This window comes from Oncorhynchus mykiss, chromosome 23 (genome assembly GCF_057628025.1).
Source record: "Oncorhynchus mykiss isolate SJ-2025 chromosome 23, ASM5762802v1, whole genome shotgun sequence".
Taxonomy (NCBI): domain Eukaryota; kingdom Metazoa; phylum Chordata; class Actinopteri; order Salmoniformes; family Salmonidae; genus Oncorhynchus; species Oncorhynchus mykiss.
In genome coordinates, this window is record NC_143044.1 from 28,857,231 (window position 1) to 28,875,542 (window position 18,312).

General features: G+C 44.7%; 1 protein-coding gene and 1 long non-coding RNA gene across 3 annotated transcripts; one reads left to right on the forward strand and one right to left on the reverse strand.

Moving 5' to 3' along the window:
• Positions 1–376: 376 nt before the first annotated feature.
• Positions 377–9,958, reverse strand: LOC110503074 (uncharacterized). Its single transcript, XR_016491045.1, has 6 exons — positions 9,898–9,958; positions 3,042–3,098; positions 2,820–2,917; positions 2,621–2,722; positions 1,016–1,197; positions 377–557 (listed from the first exon to the last, which is right to left on the reverse strand). It is a non-coding gene; the product is annotated as an uncharacterized LOC110503074 (long non-coding RNA).
• A 2,057-nt stretch (positions 9,959–12,015) lies between these two features.
• LOC110502702 (kelch-like protein 31) lies at positions 12,016–17,180 on the forward strand. 2 transcript variants are annotated; one of them, XM_021580942.3, is made up of 3 exons: positions 12,016–12,175; positions 13,680–14,885; positions 15,040–17,180. In XM_021580942.3, the coding sequence occupies exons 2-3, from the start codon at positions 13,711–13,713 to the stop codon at positions 15,770–15,772; spliced, it is 1,908 nt and encodes a 635-aa protein (XP_021436617.2). In that variant the 5' UTR covers positions 12,016–12,175; positions 13,680–13,710; the 3' UTR covers positions 15,773–17,180. The 2 variants fall into 2 exon arrangements, with proteins under 2 accessions (XP_021436617.2, XP_021436618.2); XM_021580943.3 differs by having other exon boundaries at positions 12,029–12,175; positions 13,683–14,885.
• Positions 17,181–18,312: the final 1,132 nt, after the last annotated feature.

The window sequence follows — 18,312 nt, forward strand, 5'->3', positions numbered from 1 at the left end:
CCAAACTTTTGACTGGTACTGTCTATACAGTATATATTGTGTTTTATGTGTATATTTATGTTGTATTATACACAGTGCATTTGATAAAGAGACCCAGGTCTCAATATGTCTTCCCTCTTAAAATAAAGGTTAAATAAATACAAATAAGTAACTTCAAACTGTGACCGGAGTTTGTAAAGAAGAGGAGAATCTCAGTTGAAAAATAGAGTAACAAATGAACAGCAACTAAGCAACTTACCAATCACATGGCTGATTGGTAAGATAGCTAGGGCTCCGTTTTGACCTGTCCAAGAGCTTGAATGATAAGGATTTCCTGTAAATTATATTAATCAATAAAAAAGTAATACAATTATACATAAACAGCAACTTCACACACCTTTGAGTTTTCCTGAATGGGCAGAGACTATGGTTTTTGTCAGTCTTTGGAGCTTTCACTCTCTTTCCTCATATCGCCTCATGTGCATCTCTCTCCAGGACTCGTACTCTTCCAGCTGGGTATTCCTAAAGTCTTGCTGACAGTGATTTTCCCATAAGTGATCAGTCAATCCAACGTACACCTGTCAGAGAGCATTGGCTGATCAGTCGCAACGACAAATCTGCTCACAGCAGATACAGACAAAATATTTCTTACAAAACCTTACAAATCTAAGCCATCACTATTCACAGCAATGAGGTGGAAGAACTTGGTGTAAGAAACATGAAAAAACATCACCAAGCCTATCACATGCCAAGGTGAAGCCATTACCTATGCAATCCTATCAGATATACAGGAAGTACTTGTGAGTAGACACGCAGGGGTAAATATAATAATAAATATATGCCATTTAGCAGACATTTTTATCCAAAGCGACTTACAGTAATGCATGCATACATTTTACCCATGTATGGATCAAGTTAGATTATGGGTTAAGTATGGGTCAAGTTAGGTTATCAGAGGTCTTTCCAGCATTAACCCTTGCAGGCACAACACTGAAATCAGGACTCTTCAAAATCAGCCTAAGACTGGGATTCTTACCGGGTTGCACTCTTCAAAATGAAGCAGCTGATCAGGTGTACAGTGCTCTAGTACTGGCTGAGCCAGCTCTGGTTCCCTGCCTGAGCCATTCTCGCAGTCACTGTTCTGCAGTTCCCGGATACATTGCTGGTACAAGGACATCATGGTTGGCAGAAAAGCACATGGAACCAGAATAGACCTGCCTTTTCCGGTTCATAATGACAAAGCAAAACAGGTTAGTAGACATTTTCGCACATTGATTAAACATAAAAACCAGAAATAACTTATTGACGTAAGTATTCAGACCCTTTGGTATGAGACTCGGAATTGATCTCAGGTGCATCCTGTTTCCATTGATCATCCTTGAGATGTTTCTACAACATGACTGGAGTCCATCTGTGCGTAATTAAATTGATTGGACATGATTTGGAAAGGCACACACCTGTCTATATAAGGTACCACAGTTGACAATGCATGTCTGAGCAAAAACCAAGCCATGACGTCGAAGGAATTGTCTGTAGAGCTCCGAGACAGGCTTGTGTCGAGGCACAGATCTGGGAAAGGGTACCAACAAATGTTTTCAGCATTGAAGGTCCCCAAGAACACAGTGGCCTCCATCATTCTTAAATGGAAGAAGGTTGGAACCACCAAGACTCTTCCTAGAGCTGGCCGCCTGGCCAAACTGAGCAATCCGGGGAGAAGGGCCTTGGTCGGGGAGGTGACCAAGAACCTGATGGTCACCCTGAAAGGCTTCCAGAGTTCCTCTGTGGAGATGGGAGAACCTTCCAGAAGGACAACCATCTCTGCAGTACTCCACCAATCAGGCCTTTATGGTAGAGTGGTCAGACAGAAGCCACTCCTCAGTAAAAGGCACATGACAGCCCACGTGAAGTTTGCCAAAAGGCGCCTAAAGGAGAGAAACAAGATTCACTGGTCTGATGAAACCAAGATTGAACACTTTGGCCTGAATACCAAGAGTCACATCTGGAGGAAACCTGGTGTCAACCCTACCGTGAAGCATGGTGGTGGCAGCATCATGGTGTGGGGATTCAACGACAGGGACTGGGAGACCAGTCAGGATCGAGAGAAAGATGAACAGAGCAAAGTACAGAGAGATTCTTGATGAAAACCTGCTCCAGGGCGCTCAAGAGCTCAGCGAAGGTTCACCTTCCAACAGGACAACGGCCCTAGGCACACAGCAAATACAACGCAGGAGTGGCTTCGGGACAAGTCTATGAATGTCCTTGAGTGGCCCAGCCAGAGCCTGGACTTGAACCCAATCTAACATCTCTGAAGAGACCTGAAAATAGCTGTGGAGCAACGCTCCCCAACCAACCTGACAGAGCTTGAGAGGATCTGCAGAAAAGAAGGTGAGAAACTCCCTAAATGCAGGTGTGCCAAGATTGTAGCATCGTACCCAAGAAGACTCGAGGCTGTAATTGCTGCCAAAGGTGCTTCAACAAAGTACTGAGTAAAGAGTCTGAATACTTATGTAAATGTGATATTTCCGTTTTTGAAAATAGCTGTGGAGCAACGCTCCCCATCCAACCTGACAGAGCTTGAAAGGATCTGCAGAGAAGGGAGAAATTCCCCAAATACAGGTGTGCCAAGCTTGTAGCGTCATACCCAAGAAACTGTTTTGAGCACTCCTCCTCCTTTAAGCTGTTTTGAACCTCCACTTCAGTTTTCAAAAACTTGTTCTGCAAAGCATCATCCGTGTCTGTATGGCTGTATTAGGGAGAAATTCAAACATGCTGATAATGGACAGTGGACACAATCATCAGACAAATTATTCCAAATGAGTCAAAGCAAGTACGTTAAGTACCTTGAGGTCTCTTTTGGAACCAATTTCTTATAGTGTCTGACTAATAAGCCTGACTGCTTCTCCTGCAAACAGTTTCCAGCTTTACTGATTCCGGTCTCCTAATCAGAATCAAGACAAACATACATTCAATTGATTAAAAATCAGTGCATGCAAGCCACAACTCTTCATGCTAAATTATATATACTATATTAACACAAAAAATTAAGTATAGGAGTGTCTTACTGCAAGAATGTCTAGGGTTACAGCCAACTCCTGTTGTTTCTTTATGGTTTTCAGGATCTGTAAATAAACAGATGTCTATAAATAAACCATAATGTTTAGCATAAACCTTCAGTTTACATTAGGATCAGTGGAGGCTGCTGAGGAGAGGGTGGCTCATAATTATGTCTGGAGTAGAGCAAATGGAATTGCATCAAATACATGAAAACCATGTGTTTGATGTATTTCATACCATTCCACCAATTCTGCTCCAGCCATTACCATGAGCCCATCCTCCCCAATAAAGGTGCCACCAATCACCTGTGATTAGGATACATTATAATACTGTCCTTGTACGATTATAATGGCCAACATTATTGTTTATCATGAACTACCATGGACATCATGCAGAATTTGTGTGAAAAAGTACAAATGAAAATGTGTATGAAAGCTGAAACAAATTGACATACATCCCAAAATGGTAATCCTTGTTTCGGTTGACTAGAAAGTCAGAATTGCTGAAGGTGCATTCCGAGAAGGAGCTATGTATGGGAACACCCCCTGCCAAGCTAGGCTACTCCTTTTACTATGAACTATAAATGGGCAATGCCTGCATCCACCTCGGTTGTAAAATGTGGCTGCCTACGTAGCCTACTGCATGCATGTTTGCAGCAGAGGCCCCCACATGCAGCCCAGAAACACAAGGCACACACTTAAAACAAGGTCTTCACACATGACAGATAGTGAGCGCTACATCTGTATTCATAATTATCTCAAACAAAACCATTCCAGTAAGTGTTTCTGCAACTCAGTGCTGAATTGACAGACAGCAGCCACAAGTTGGGCAACTGACTGGGTTGTTAATTATAGCACCAGAGCATCTCCCCTTCCCTCCAACACTCTCCTCCACCCCAACTTGGTCTCATAGGCTAGATGTAACATAGTCACCTTAAATCCGGGAAAAACTGAAATTAGTGTGATATGTAACGTTTGGAATGGTTACATAAGTCCAAAGGTTACTTATGACAAAAATGAAAGTAGGATGCTTGGTCGGGGTAGGCGTATAAAGCGACTGTCTAGCAACCCAAAGGTTGCATGTTCAAAACTCATCACGGACAACTTTTGCATTTTAGCAACTTTGCATCCTCTTACGACTTGTTAGCTACTTTGCCACTACTTAGCATGTTAGATAACCCTTCCCATAACCCTAACCTTAACCACTAGCCTAATTAATGTTAGCCCCCTAGCTAACGTCAGCATTAGCCACCTAGTCACTGTTAGCCACAGCAATTTGGAATTCTTATTATATCATATGTTTTGCAAATTCGTAACATATTGTGGACATCCACAAAGTAATGCATACCATATGAAACGTAACATATCATTCTAATTGGCGTCTCCCAGATTTACGTTTACTTTGTTATGTCTACCCTTGCTTCTCCACACTCCCAATCCAATCTAAAGTGGTGCCTTCCCAATGCCTTCTCAGACACAGCAGCATACAATCAGTCACAAGAAACTCCCATGTAAACTTTAACTATAATTGTTTGTAAACTCTTTCAAACATTCATTAGTGTCAAACAAAACAAGCATTTCATGAATTGATTTAGGAAGCAGCTCTACAGACAATATGCATGTTTAAAATATAATCAGCCATGTGATTTCTTTCGTAAATCAGTAGCCTAATGTACAATAATTGGGATTCAGTCGACAAAGCAAACGAGGGCTGCCAAATTTGAATCATTGGTGTCAATCTATTACTGTCCAGGATGTGAGTAATTGTACAATAAAGAATCTGTCAGGTGCGTGAATGAGGACCCAAAAGCGAATTAACAAACAGAGTTTCTTTAATGATAAACACACGTGGGCTCAGATGGACAGGTAGATTCCGACAGGACAGGACAAGGTTGCAGCAAACACGATGATAGTCTGGTTCAGGCATGAGACACACAAACAAGAATCCGACAAGGACAGGAACAAAAACAGAGAGAGATATAGAGGACTAATCAGAGGGAAAAAAGGGAACAGGTGGGAAAAGGGGTGACGAGGTAGTTAGGAGGAGACAAGGAACAGCTGGGGGAAAGCGGGGGAGAAAAGGTAACCTAATACGACCAGCAGAGGGAGACAGGGTGAAAGGAAAGGACAGAAAGACACAACATGACAATACATGACAGTACCCCCCCACTCACCGAGCGCCTCCTGGCGCACTCGAGGAGGAAACCTGGCGGCAACGGAGGAAATCCTCGATCAGCGCACGGTCCAGCACGTCCCGAGAGGGAACCCAACTCCTCTCCTCAGGACCGTACCCCTCCCAATCTACGAGGTACTGGTGACCACGGCCCCGAGGACGCATGTCCAAAATCCTGCGGACCCTGTAGATGGGTGCGCCCTCGACAAGGATGGGGGGGGGGGGGGGGGGGGGGGGAAGACGAGCGGGGGCGCGAAGAACGGGCTTGATACAGGAGACATGGAAGACCGGGTGGACGCGACGAAGGTATCGCGGAAGAAGAAGTCGAACTGCGACAGGATTAATGACCCGAGAAATACGGAACGGACCAATGAACCGCGGGGTCAACTTGCGAGAAGCCGTCTTAAGGGGAAGGTTCTGAGTGGAGAGCCAAACTCTCTGACCGCGACAATATCTAGGACTCTTAGTTCTACGCTTATTAGCAGCCCTCACAGTCTGCGTCCTATAACGGCAAAGTGCAGACCTGACCCTCTTCCAGGTGCGCTCGCAACGTTGGACAAAAGCCTGAGCGGAGGGGACGCTGGACTCGGCGAACTGAAATGAGAACAGTGGAGGCTGGTACCCGAGGCTACTCTGAAAAGGAGATAGCCCGGTCGCAGACGAAGGAAGCGAGTTGTGGGCGTATTCTGCCCAGGGGAGCTGTTCTGACCAAGACGCAGGGTTGCGAAAAGAAAGACTGCGTAAGATGCGACCAATAGTCTGATTGGCCCGTTCTGCTTGACCGTTAGACTGGGGGTGAAAGCCGGAAGAGAGACTGACGGAAGCCCCAATCAAACGGCAAAACTCCCTCCAAAATTGAGACGTGAATTGCGGACCTCTGTCCGAAACGACGTCTGACGGAAGGCCATGAATTCTGAAAACATTCTCGATGATGATTTGTGCCGTCTCTTTAGCAGAAGGAAGCTTAGCAAGGGGAATGAAATGAGCCGCCTTAGAGAACCTATCGACAACCGTAAGAATAACAGTCTTCCCCGCTGACGAAGGCAGTCCGGTGACAAAATCTAAGGCGATGTGAGACCACGGTCGAGAGGGAATGGGAAGCGGCCTGAGACGGCCGGCAGGAGGAGAGTTACCGGACTTAGTCTGCGCGCAGACCGAACAAGCAGCCACGAAACGACGCGTGTCATGCTCCCGGGTGGGCCACCAAAAACGCTGGCGAATGGAAGCAAGCGTACCCCGAACGCCAGGGTGGCCGGCTAACTTGGCAGAGTGAGCCCACTGAAGAACGGCCAGACGAGTAGGAACGGGAACGAAAAGAAGGTTCCTAGGACAAGCGCGCGGCGACGGAGTGTGAGTGAGCGCTTGCTTTACCTGCCTCTCAATTCCCCAGACAGTCAACCCGACAACACGCCCCTCAGGGAGAATCCCCTCGGGGTCAGTGGAGGCTACTGAAGAACTGAAGAGACGAGATAAAGCATCAGGCTTGGTGTTCTTAGAGCCCGGACGATAAGAAATCACGAACTCGAAACGAGCGAAAAACAGCGCCCAACGCGCCTGACGCGCATTAAGTCGTTTGGCAGAACGGATGTACTCAAGGTTCCTATGGTCAGTCCAAACGACAAAAGGAACGGTCGCCCCCTCCAACCACTGTCGCCATTCGCCTAGGGCTAACCGGATGGCGAGCAGTTCGCGGTTTCCCACATCATAGTTACGTTCCGACGGCGACAGGCGATGAGAAAAATACGCGCATGGGTGGACCTTGTCGTCAGAGAGGGAGCGCTGAGAAAGAATGGCTCCCACGCCCACCTCTGACGCGTCAACCTCGACAACGAACTGTCTAGAGACGTCAGGTGTAACAAGGATAGGAGCGGATGTAAAACGATTCTTGAGGAGATCAAAAGCTCCCTGGGCGGAAACGGACCACTTAAAGCACGTCTTGACAGAAGTAAGGGCTGTGAGAGGAGCTGCCACCTGACCGAAATTACGGATGAAACGACGATAGAAGTTCGCGAAGCCGAGAAAGCGCTGCAGCTCGATGCGTGACTTAGGGGCGGGCCAATCAATGACAGCTTGGACCTTAGCGGGATCCATCTTAATGCCTTCAGCGGAAATAACAGAACCGAGAAATGTGACGGAGGAGGCATGAAAAGTGCACTTCTCAGCCTTCACAAAAAGACAATTCTCTAAAAGGCGCTGGAGGACACGTCGAACGTGCTGAACATGAATCTGGAGTGACGGTGAAAAAATCAGGATATCGTCAAGGTAAACGAAAACAAAGATGTTCAGCATGTCTCTCAGGACATCATTGACTAATGCCTGAAAGACAGCTGGAGCGTTAGCGAGGCCGAAAGGAAGAACCCGGTATTCAAAGTGCCCTAACGGAGTGTTAAACGCCGTCTTCCACTCGTCCCCCTCCCTGATGCGCACGAGATGGTAAGCGTTACGAAGGTCCAACTTAGTGAAAAACCTGGCTCCCTGCAGGATCTCGAAGGCTGAAGACATAAGAGGAAGCGGATAACGATTCTTCACTGTTATGTCATTCAGCCCTCGATAATCTATGCAGGGGCGCAGAGACCCGTCCTTCTTCTTGACAAAAAAAAACCCCGCTCCGGCGGGAGAGGAGGAGGGGACTATGGTACCGGCGTCAAGAGCTACAGACAAATAATCCTCGAGAGCCTTACGTTCGGGAGCCGACAGAGAGTATAGTCTACCCCGGGGGGGAGTGGTTCCCGGAAGGAGATCAATACTACAATCATACGACCGGTGTGGAGGAAGAGAGGTGGCCCTGGACCGACTGAACACCGTGCGCAGATCGTGATATTCCTCCGGCACCCCTGTCAAATCACCAGGCTCCTCCTGTGAAGAAGAGACAGAGGAAACAGGAGGGACAGCAGACATTAAACATTTCACATGACAAGAGACGTTCCAGGAGAGGATAGAATTACTAGACCAATTAATGGAAGGATTATGACAAACTAGCCAGGGATGGCCCAAAACAACAGGTGTAAAAGGTGAACGAAAAATTAAAAAAGAAATGGTTTCGCTATGATTACCAGAAACAGTGAGGGTTAAAGGTAGCGTCTCACGCTGAATCCTGGGGAGAGGACTACCATCCAGGGCGAACAAGGCCGTGGACTCCCTTAACTGTCTGAGAGGAATGTCATGTTCCCGAGCCCAGGTCTCGTCCATAAAACAGCCCTCCGCCCCAGAGTCTATTAAGGCACTGCAGGAAGCTGACGAACCGGTCCAGCGTAGATGGACCGACAAGGTAGTGCAGGATCTTGAAGGAGAGACAGGAGTAGTAGCGCTCACCAGTAGCCCTCCGCTTACTGATGAGCTCTGGCTTTTACTGGACATGAAGTGACAAAATGACCAGCAGAACCGCAATAGAGACAGAGGCGGTTGGTGATTCTCCGTTCCCTCTCCTTAGTCGAGATGCGGATACCTCCCAGCTGCATAGGCTCAGCTCCCGAGCCGGCAGAGGAAGATGGTAGTGATGCGGAGAGGGGGGCAACGGAGAGTGCGAGCTCCTTTCCACGAGCTCGGTGACGAAGATCAACCCGTCGCTCAATGCGAATAGCGAGTTCAATCAAGGAATCCACGCTGGAAGGAACCTCCCGGGAGAGAATCTCATCCTTTACCTCTGCGCGGAGACCCTCCAGAAGACGAGCGAGCAAAGCCGGCTCGTTCCAGCCACTGGAGGCAGCAAGAGTGCGAAACTCAATAGAGTAGTCTGTTATGGATCGATTGCCTTGACATAGGGAAGACAGGGCCCTGGAAGCCTCCTCCCCAAAAACAGATCGATCAAAAACCCGTATCATCTCCTCCTTAAAGTCCTGATACTGGTTAGTACACTCAGCCCTTGCCTCCCAGATTGCCGTGCCCCACTCACGAGCCCGTCCAGTAAGGAGAGATATGACGTAGGCGACACGAGCAGTGCTCCTGGCGTAAGTGTTGGGCTGGAGAGAAAACACAATATCACACTGGGTGAGGAACGAGCGGCATTCAGTGGGCTCCCCAGAGTAACACGGCGGGTTATTGATTCTGGGCTCCGGAGATTCAAAAGCCCTGGAAGTGGCCGGTGGATCGAGGCGGAGATGGTGAACCTGTTCTGTGAGGTTGGAGACTTGGGTGGCCAGGGTCTCAACGGCATGTCGAGCAGCAGACAATTCCTGCTCGTGTCTGCCTAGCATCGCTCCCTGGATCTCGACGGCTGAGTGGAGAGGATCCGAAGTCGCTGGGTCCATTCTTGGTCGGATTCTTCTGTCAGGTGCGTGAATGAGGACCCAAAAGCGAATTAACAAACAGAGTTTCTTTAATGATAAACACACGTGGGCTCAGATGGACAGGTAGATTCCGACAGGACAGGACAAGGTTGCAGCAAACACGATGATAGTCTGGTTCAGGCATGAGACACACAAACAAGAATCCGACAAGGACAGGAACAAAAACAGAGAGAGATATAGAGGACTAATCAGAGGGAAAAAAGGGAACAGGTGGGAAAAGGGGTGACGAGGTAGTTAGGAGGAGACAAGGAACAGCTGGGGGAAAGCGGGGGAGAAAAGGTAACCTAATACGACCAGCAGAGGGAGACAGGGTGAAAGGAAAGGACAGAAAGACACAACATGACAATACATGACAGAATCAGATTAAAACAGGCAATTACACTTGTTGTTAGTGCATCTAAAATACCTTCCTTGCTTCTTAGATTCTTTGAGCTTAAGTTTGAACTGCAACAGTGACTGGAGTCTCTGACAATTTTATGGGATTTCCTCTGACACTGCCTATTATATAGGTCCTTGATGGCAGGAAGCTTGGCCCCAGTGATGTAATGGGTCCTTCAAACTACCCTCTGTAGCGCATTACGGTCAGATGCCGAGCAGTTGCCATACAAGGCGGTAATGCAACCGGTCAGGATTCTCTCCATGGTGCAGCTGTAGAACTTTTTGAGGATCTGGGGACCTTCTCCTGAGGGGAAAAGGTTTTGTCATGCCCTGTTCACAACTGTCTTGGTATATTTGGACCATGATAGTTCGTTGGTGATGTGGACACCAAGGAACTTGAAACTTTCAACCCGCTCCACCACAGCCCTGTCGATGTCAATGGGGGCATGTTCGGCCTGCCTTTTCCTGTAGTCCACGATCAGCTCCTTTGTCTTGCTCACATTGAGGGAGAGGTTGTTGTCCTTGCACCACACTGCCAGTTCTCTGACCTCCTCCATATGGACCGTCTCATCCTTGTCGGTGATCAGGCCTACCACTGTTGTGTCGTCAGAAAACTTAATGATGGTGTTGGAGTCGTGTTTGGCCACGCAGTCGTGGGTGAACAGGGAATACAGGAGGGGACTAAGTACACACCCCTGAGGGGCCACAGTGTTAAGGATCAGCGTGGCAGACGTGTTGTTGCCTACTCTTAGCACCTGGGCACAGCCTGTCAGGAAGTCCAGGATCCAGTTGCAGAGGGAGGTGTTTAGTCCCAGAGTCAAATCAAATCAAATTTTATTGGTCACATACACATGGTTAGCAGATCTTAATGCGAGTGTAGCAAAATGCTTGTGCTTCTAGTTCCGACCATGCTGTAATATCTAACAAGTAATCTAACAATTTCACAACAACTACCTTATACACACAAGTGTAAAGGAATGAATAAGAATATGTACATATAAATATATGGGTGAGCGATGGCCGAACGGCATAGGCAAGATGCAGTAGATGGTATAGAGTACAGTATATACATATGAGATGACTAATGTAGGGTATGTAAACATTATATAAAGTGGCATTGTTTAAAGTGACTAGTGATACATTTATTACATCCCATTTTTTATTGTTAAAGTGGCTAGAGATTTGAGTCAGTATGTTGGCAGCAGCCACTCAATGTTAGTGATTGCTGTTTAACAGTCTGATGGCCTTGAGATAGAAGCTGTTTTTCAGTCTCTCGGTCCCAGCTTTCAGTGTTGCTTGCCTCAAAACGAGAATAAAAGGCATTTGGCCTGTCTGGTAGGCTCGCGTCACTGGGAAGCTCGCGTCTTGGTTTCCCTTTCTAGTCCGTAATAGTTTTCAAGCCCTGCCACATCCAACGAGCGTCAGAGCTGGTGTAGTAGGATTCAATCTTAATCCGGTATTGGCGCTTTGCTGGTTTGATGGATCGTCTGAGGGCATAGAGGGGTTTCTTATAAGCGTCCGGATTTGTATCCCACTCCTTGAAAACGGCAGCTCTAGCCTTTAGCTCGATGCGGATGTTGCCTGTAATCCATGGCTTCTGGTTGGGATATGTACATACAGTCACTGTGGGGATAACGTCATCGATGCACTTATTGATGAAGCCGATGACTGAGGTGGTGTATTCCTAGATGCCACTGGATGAATCCCGGAACATATTCTAGTCTGTGCTAGCAAAACAGTCCTGGAGTGTAGCACTACCACTACCGTATTGAGCGAGTTACTGGTACTTCCTGCTTTAGTTTTTGCTTGTAAGCAGGAATCAGAAGGATAGAATTATGGTCAGATTTGCCAAATGGAGGGCGGAGGAGAGCTTTGTATGCATCCCTGTGTGTGGAGTAAAGATGGTCAGATGCCGAACAGTTGCTGCAACCGGTCAAGATGCTCTCGATGCTCTTGAGGTATTAAAATTGGTTGACAACTAGGCCTGTGATATCAAGCCAGAAAGATGGATTTGAATGTGGTCTACACTATATTAAAAGTTATTCAGGGTGATCCCAGCTGTCATATTACAAATCAATATACTCTTGTTAGGGTGTCGGATTGCCTGATTAGGACTATGGTTTCTACCTTCAGAGTCTCCAAACTCATGAGTCTTCCTCACACGTATTGTGCAATACTTCTATTCGCATATGCTCAGAGGAGGAGCTTGCCCAGCTCTTCTGGCACCATTGAGTATAGCGAGTCTCTCTCTCCTGCACACTATCTGGAGGTGCAAGTCTTTTCTTCCCCGGCTTCTCATATCTTTGGTAAGTAAGTCCCCGTTTAGGCCATATTATTCCTATGTCACTGAATTTTCTCTGTGTCTGTCAATGAAAAAAATTGCCTGTATGTGTGTCAACCGGTTTGGTTTGATATTGGCACAGTGACACATTACAGTAGCCTGATGTGTAAGTTTGCAACCATAGTTATATTGTCAGTGTATTTCCATCAGATTTCCAAAGTTCCAAAGTTTCTACTATAGGCTCAATATTTTATTGTAGGCTGGTGTTATTATTGGCTGTAGATCTGATGACTTTTTCAATAATGTTTGGGATTTTTCATTAAACTTTCCGATTATTTCACATTTATAATTTCTACAAACGTGGATTATTTCATTGATTAGTTGATCATTAGGACTTCTTTAAAAAAAAAATCGTAATAATAACAGAACTTTTTAGAAGGACATTAGGCCAGGTCCTCATGCCACAAAGTCTATAAAAGGAACGTCATGGTTGAACTATCAAGCATTGCTATTCCTGGACATGGTACTGATAAATCATGACAGATGCAGAGAGAGGAATGTTGTCTTGCTGACTTGGGCTATAGCATTATTCCGGTATAGTCCCACTATACCTACTGTTGTTTTAATTTATTTGATGGGTGGGGGGAGTTGGCAGTTTATAGTAATCATATTGACGTTGATTGCCTAACAAAATTGCTTTAAATTTGTATTAAATATAAATGCCAAAAATGCAACTAAGATAGAATAGGCCTTCACGTGGTTTGGGAATGTAATGCCCTTGTCGCAATCCTCTCCAAATGTCAGAAGAAAAAAAAAGGTTATATTTTCATTAACGTGTTGAACTTTGGTTAAAATATCCAAATTGCAGTATAAATGCACACCATTTTTTTATTTATTATTCATTCCCTTATTCACAGTTTATTTGAATATATAATTTCTTAACACTTATTTTTCTAAAAACTGCATTGTTGGTTAAGGGCTTATAAGTAAGCATTTCACTGTAAGGTCACCTGTTGTATTTGGCGCAAATTTGATTTGATTTATTCAACCACTTAGTCAATTATTCCACAACATACATTGTCAAATGGCAACAGCAACATATCAGAAACATATATAACATGCATAAATGCAGTATGCAGTATTGCATAAATGCAGCATAAATGCAGAATTTCTTTACTTACCCATTGTTCACCTAATAGCTTTTTTTGCACCATTGGTTAAAGCCTGTAAGTAAACATTTCACTGTAAGGTCTACTACACCTGTTGTATTCGGCACACGTGACAAATAAACTTTGATTTGATTTGACTGATATTTTCTAAAAGCCTACTTATAACCACAAATACAGGTAATGATTATTACCTACTATATTACACATCTGATTTTGACAATATTTTGTATGACCATATTTAGTAAACTGTACATCAGTCAGATTTGCCTTCAATGTATTATTTACCATTTGGTGTTGCGATTGTGATTGTTAATATCAAAAGGTAGCTCTCTCTCTGTCATATTATTATTTTCTTTACAGTAGATCTGGGCTGTGTCCCTCTGCTGCAGACATGGCTCCCAAAAAGAACAAGACTGCCAAAAAAAACAAAGGGGATATCAATGAAATAACCATAATGGTCGAGGATAGCCCGATCAATAATATCAATGGGCTGAATACCTTGTTGGAGGGAGGAAACGGCTTCAGCTGCATCTCAAGTGAAGTCACTGACCCTGTTTATGCTCCTAATCTCTTGGAGGGTCTTAGTACCATGAGGCAGGACAATTTCCTCTGTGACCTGACCGTCTCCACCAAGTCAAAGTCCTTCGATGTCCACAAAGTTGTCATGGCCTCCTGCAGTGAGTACATTCAGAATATCTTAAAGAGCGATTCCGCCCTCACAAAGATCGACCTGAACGACCTTTCACCCACAGGCCTGGCCACAGCCATCACATACGCCTACTCAGGGAAACTAACCCTGTCGTTGTACAGCATTGGCAGCACCATCGCAGCAGCCATGTTGTTGCAGATCAACACCCTGGTGAAGATGTGCAGCGACTTCCTCATGCAGGAACTCAGTGCGGAGAACTGCATGTACGTGGCCAACATCGCCGACACCTACAACCTCAAAGAAACAAAGCAGGCCACCCAGAAGTTCATGAGGGAGAACTTTATAGAGTTCTCTGAGATGGAGCAGTTCCTGAAGCTCACTTACGAGCAGATCAACGACTTCCTCAGTGATGATTCCCTGCAGTTGCCCTCTGAGATTACAGCCTTTCAGATAGCCATGAAGTGGTTGGACTTCAACGAGAAGAGGCTGAAATACGCCCCAGATCTTCTGACCAACATCCGCTTCGGGACCATCTCAGCCATGGACCTGGTCAACCATGTCCAGAGTGTGCCCAGAATGATGCAGGACCCCGAGTGCCATCGTCTCCTAGTGGACGCTATGAATTACCACCTGTTGCCCTACCAGCAGAACATTCTGCAGTCCCGCAGAACAAAGGTACGTGGTGGCATCCGGGTCATGCTGACAGTGGGTGGACGACCGGCCTTGACGGAGAAGTCTCTCAGCAAAGAGGTCCTCTACAGGGATGATGACGATGTATGGAATAGGCTCACAGAGATGCCAGCCAAGAGCTTCAATCAGTGTGTGGCAGTCCTGGATTGCTTCCTTTATGTTGCTGGTGGTGAAGACCAGAATGATGCCAGGAACCAGGCTAAACATGCTGTCAGCAACTTCTGCAGGTGAGGATTTGATTCTATATAAGCTTATTCTATTGTTAATGTATTTTCTCTGCTCTTAAAGTATGGCCGATATTACACAGACCATGATAGTACTGTACATTCAATTGTGTATTGAATAATAATATGTATCTAATAGATTTTTTGGGGCAATTAGGTATGATCCTCGATTCAACACCTGGATTCATTTGACCAACATGATCCAGAAGCGCACCCACTTCAGTCTCAACACCTTCAATGGCCTCTTGTTCGCTATTGGTGGCCGTAACTCTGATGGATGCCAGGCTTCAATGGAGTGCTACGTGCCCTCCTCCAACCAATGGCAGATGAAAGCCCCCATGGAAATCCCCCGGTGCTGCCACGCCAGCTCCGTCATTGATGGCAAAATCCTTGTTAGCGGTGGTTACATCAACAATGCGTACTCCAGGGCTGTGTGCAGCTATGATCCTTCCACTGATGTGTGGCAGGATAAGAACAGTTTGAGCTCCCCTAGAGGCTGGCATTCCGCTGCTACAGTCGGAGAACGGGCTTACGTGATTGGTGGCAGCCAGCTGGGTGGCCGTGGAGAGAGGGTGGATGTCTTAGCTGTTGAGTGTTTCAACCCTCACAATGGGCAGTGGAGCTACTCTGCCCCCCTGAACACAGGAGTGAGCACTGCTGGTATCGTCAGCATGAATAATAAGATCTATCTTCTTGGAGGCTGGAACGAGATTGAGAAGAAGTACAAGAAATGCATCCAGGTGTATAACCCTGACCTCAATGAATGGACTGAGGACGATGAGTTGCCAGAGGCTACAGTTGGCATCTCATGCTGTGTCGTTACCATACCCACACGCAAAACACGAGAGTCCAGGTCCAGCTCAGTTTTATCTGCGCCAGTCAGCATATAGTCTGGTAGGTCGTTTGAAAAGTAGTTTACTTGCTAATTGAAGCAAGACCAAAAATTCTCTAGCCAGTTCATTTCAGAAAATCCTTTATGGCTTTCAATGCAGAAAGTGATCATCCCTACTTAAGGTCAGAAAGAAAAGTGATAACATACAAATGTCACGCATGCAACTAATCTGGAATTGAATCAGATATATTCAAATTGTTTTTATTACTTTTATTAAGGCTTTAATGTGTGACAATTCAGAAAGTTGTTTTGTGTTGTGAGACTAATTAAAATCTTCTATTATGATGGGAACATTTATTTTATTTTGGGGCCTATTCAGCCATAATAGTTGAATGAGCCTATACTCCACCGACCATAGCTATTCCCAATATAATACTTATTTGACGGTAAATATGCTAATAGTAACAGCATTATTTGTACAATACACATACACATGCCCATATATTGAACCCTTATTATAATGTCACTATCATTATTTTCCAGTAACATAAAGCTAAATACACTGTATATAGTATAAACAAAGACTGGACATATGATGATGGAATACTGTATACTTAAAACATCATATACAGGTATACAACTGTGAAATAACATTTCAAACTTGAAAAGAAAATGTCTCTGAAATTAGATGTCAATGCAGAAGGTAAAGGAATTACTCTGTTGCTGGATTAATAAATCACGAAGAAATTATATATTGTACCTACCAGGAGTAGGTGCTGTTGGTTAGTATTTGTTGCTTCTTTTACTTGAGCATTTAACACACTACACAGTACAGTTATGTGAATTGGGATGAATTTGATCACTCTTTTGAGATCTGCCTGCATAGCAGGAAATGCAGATGAGCTTAGTGAAACCCATAAATTCACTGAAAACCCATACTAACACATGGTTATATTAACAGCACTTTTCATGTAGACTACTTTTGGCCAGCTAATAGCCTAACCACCAATCGGTGAGCAACATTGTGGACTAAACATTCAAATCCTGTTGCTGCAGGATTATTTTGCTGTGACAATATAGGTCAAATTATGATCCTATGTACTGTCTGGGAGAATGTAGTTATGATGAGGGTTGAATGGGGTCAAAAATGAATTTGACAGTGGTCAAATATGTTTTGTAAAAAAATGGTGAATACTGGGACATTAAGCTATTAGCCTGAGCTGTTAAGGGTGTGGGCACTCTGCAACAGTGCCTCTTAATTTCCCTGAAAGCTCATAATTTGTCTTGTTCTTATGTTTACATTTTTAAAAGGTGCCCTCACTTGTAGGTGAAGCTGGATTGTCTCATCATACTGTACTACTATGGCTGACTCTGTAAAACAACACCTTTCACTGCTCCTATAGCCTTTTTCTTCAAGGCTATACACTATAAAAAAAAAAAACGACATAAATATTGTCTGAACTTGACTATTTCTCTGTTATTTATACAAAGCTATAATTTACTGTCCTATATGCAAACACATATTTCATTTTACCTTTGATATGAGTTTGCTAACTTTCATGAGGCCACAGAAGCCAGGTCATTTCATTTGTAGGCATACATCTACAAAAAAGTTATTCATCATCAATCAGTATAATAACTGTACATGAGTAGTTGATTTAGTTTGACCTGTTCAATGGAACCAAGGGAATAGTCTAATTAAATGAGTGAGCTAAATCAAGCACACCTCAAATACTTTCTATATTTGAAAGTATATTACATGTATTTGACCCAGGTCTGCAGAACAGGTCTGAGCTTACTTGGCCTATTTGCAGTAAATCCCATGGCGGTGAGACATATTTGCCTATGAACTTGAGTAATCATACATGAGCCACCTTATTTCATGGTCTAACTCCACACATTGTTGAATCGTTGTGACTATCAGGTTCAAACCTCATGTAGAGAAGAAGTACACGTAGTAGACTACAGAGGGCGACATTTTCAGTTCTCTTCACAGTGTCGAAGTGTGCAAAAACAATTTTAGCCCTGTAACTTGCAGCATCGATAATACAGATAATCTCAAAACCAACATCTGTGAGATGTCAGTAATAAATTACAGATCTAAGGTTAACAGTGTGTATATGTGATACAGTAACGTCAGCAATGTAGGTCACTCTAAATGGCAATATGACTTACTCATTATTCCATCAAGTTTGCTTGCCCCATTTTGCTATTTTCAAAAGAGCGATTCTGTCTTGATATCTGAAAAACCTATATTGTTGTTTTTTACTATATAGTAGTTTGGTTAAGAAAATAAACATTTTTAAGTTATAAAGATGTTTAATGATCAACTTGAACAATAATATTACTTAAGAAGGAGACAAAGGGAGAAATAAATAGAGGTAGAGAAGAAGGCCCATTGGCTCCAGAACAGAACCCGCTACCTCCTGAAAGAGACGAGTCAAGGTGGGGGACCCCCCACCAAGCGGGCAATTTTTTTAGTGGCCCTCATAGAGATCCTATTAAATGACTAGACAGGCTGTGTCATAAACCTTCAAACTTACAGAATGGGGTGAAAATGACAGCCAGTGAGAAATCCATACCAGTCTAATTGGAATG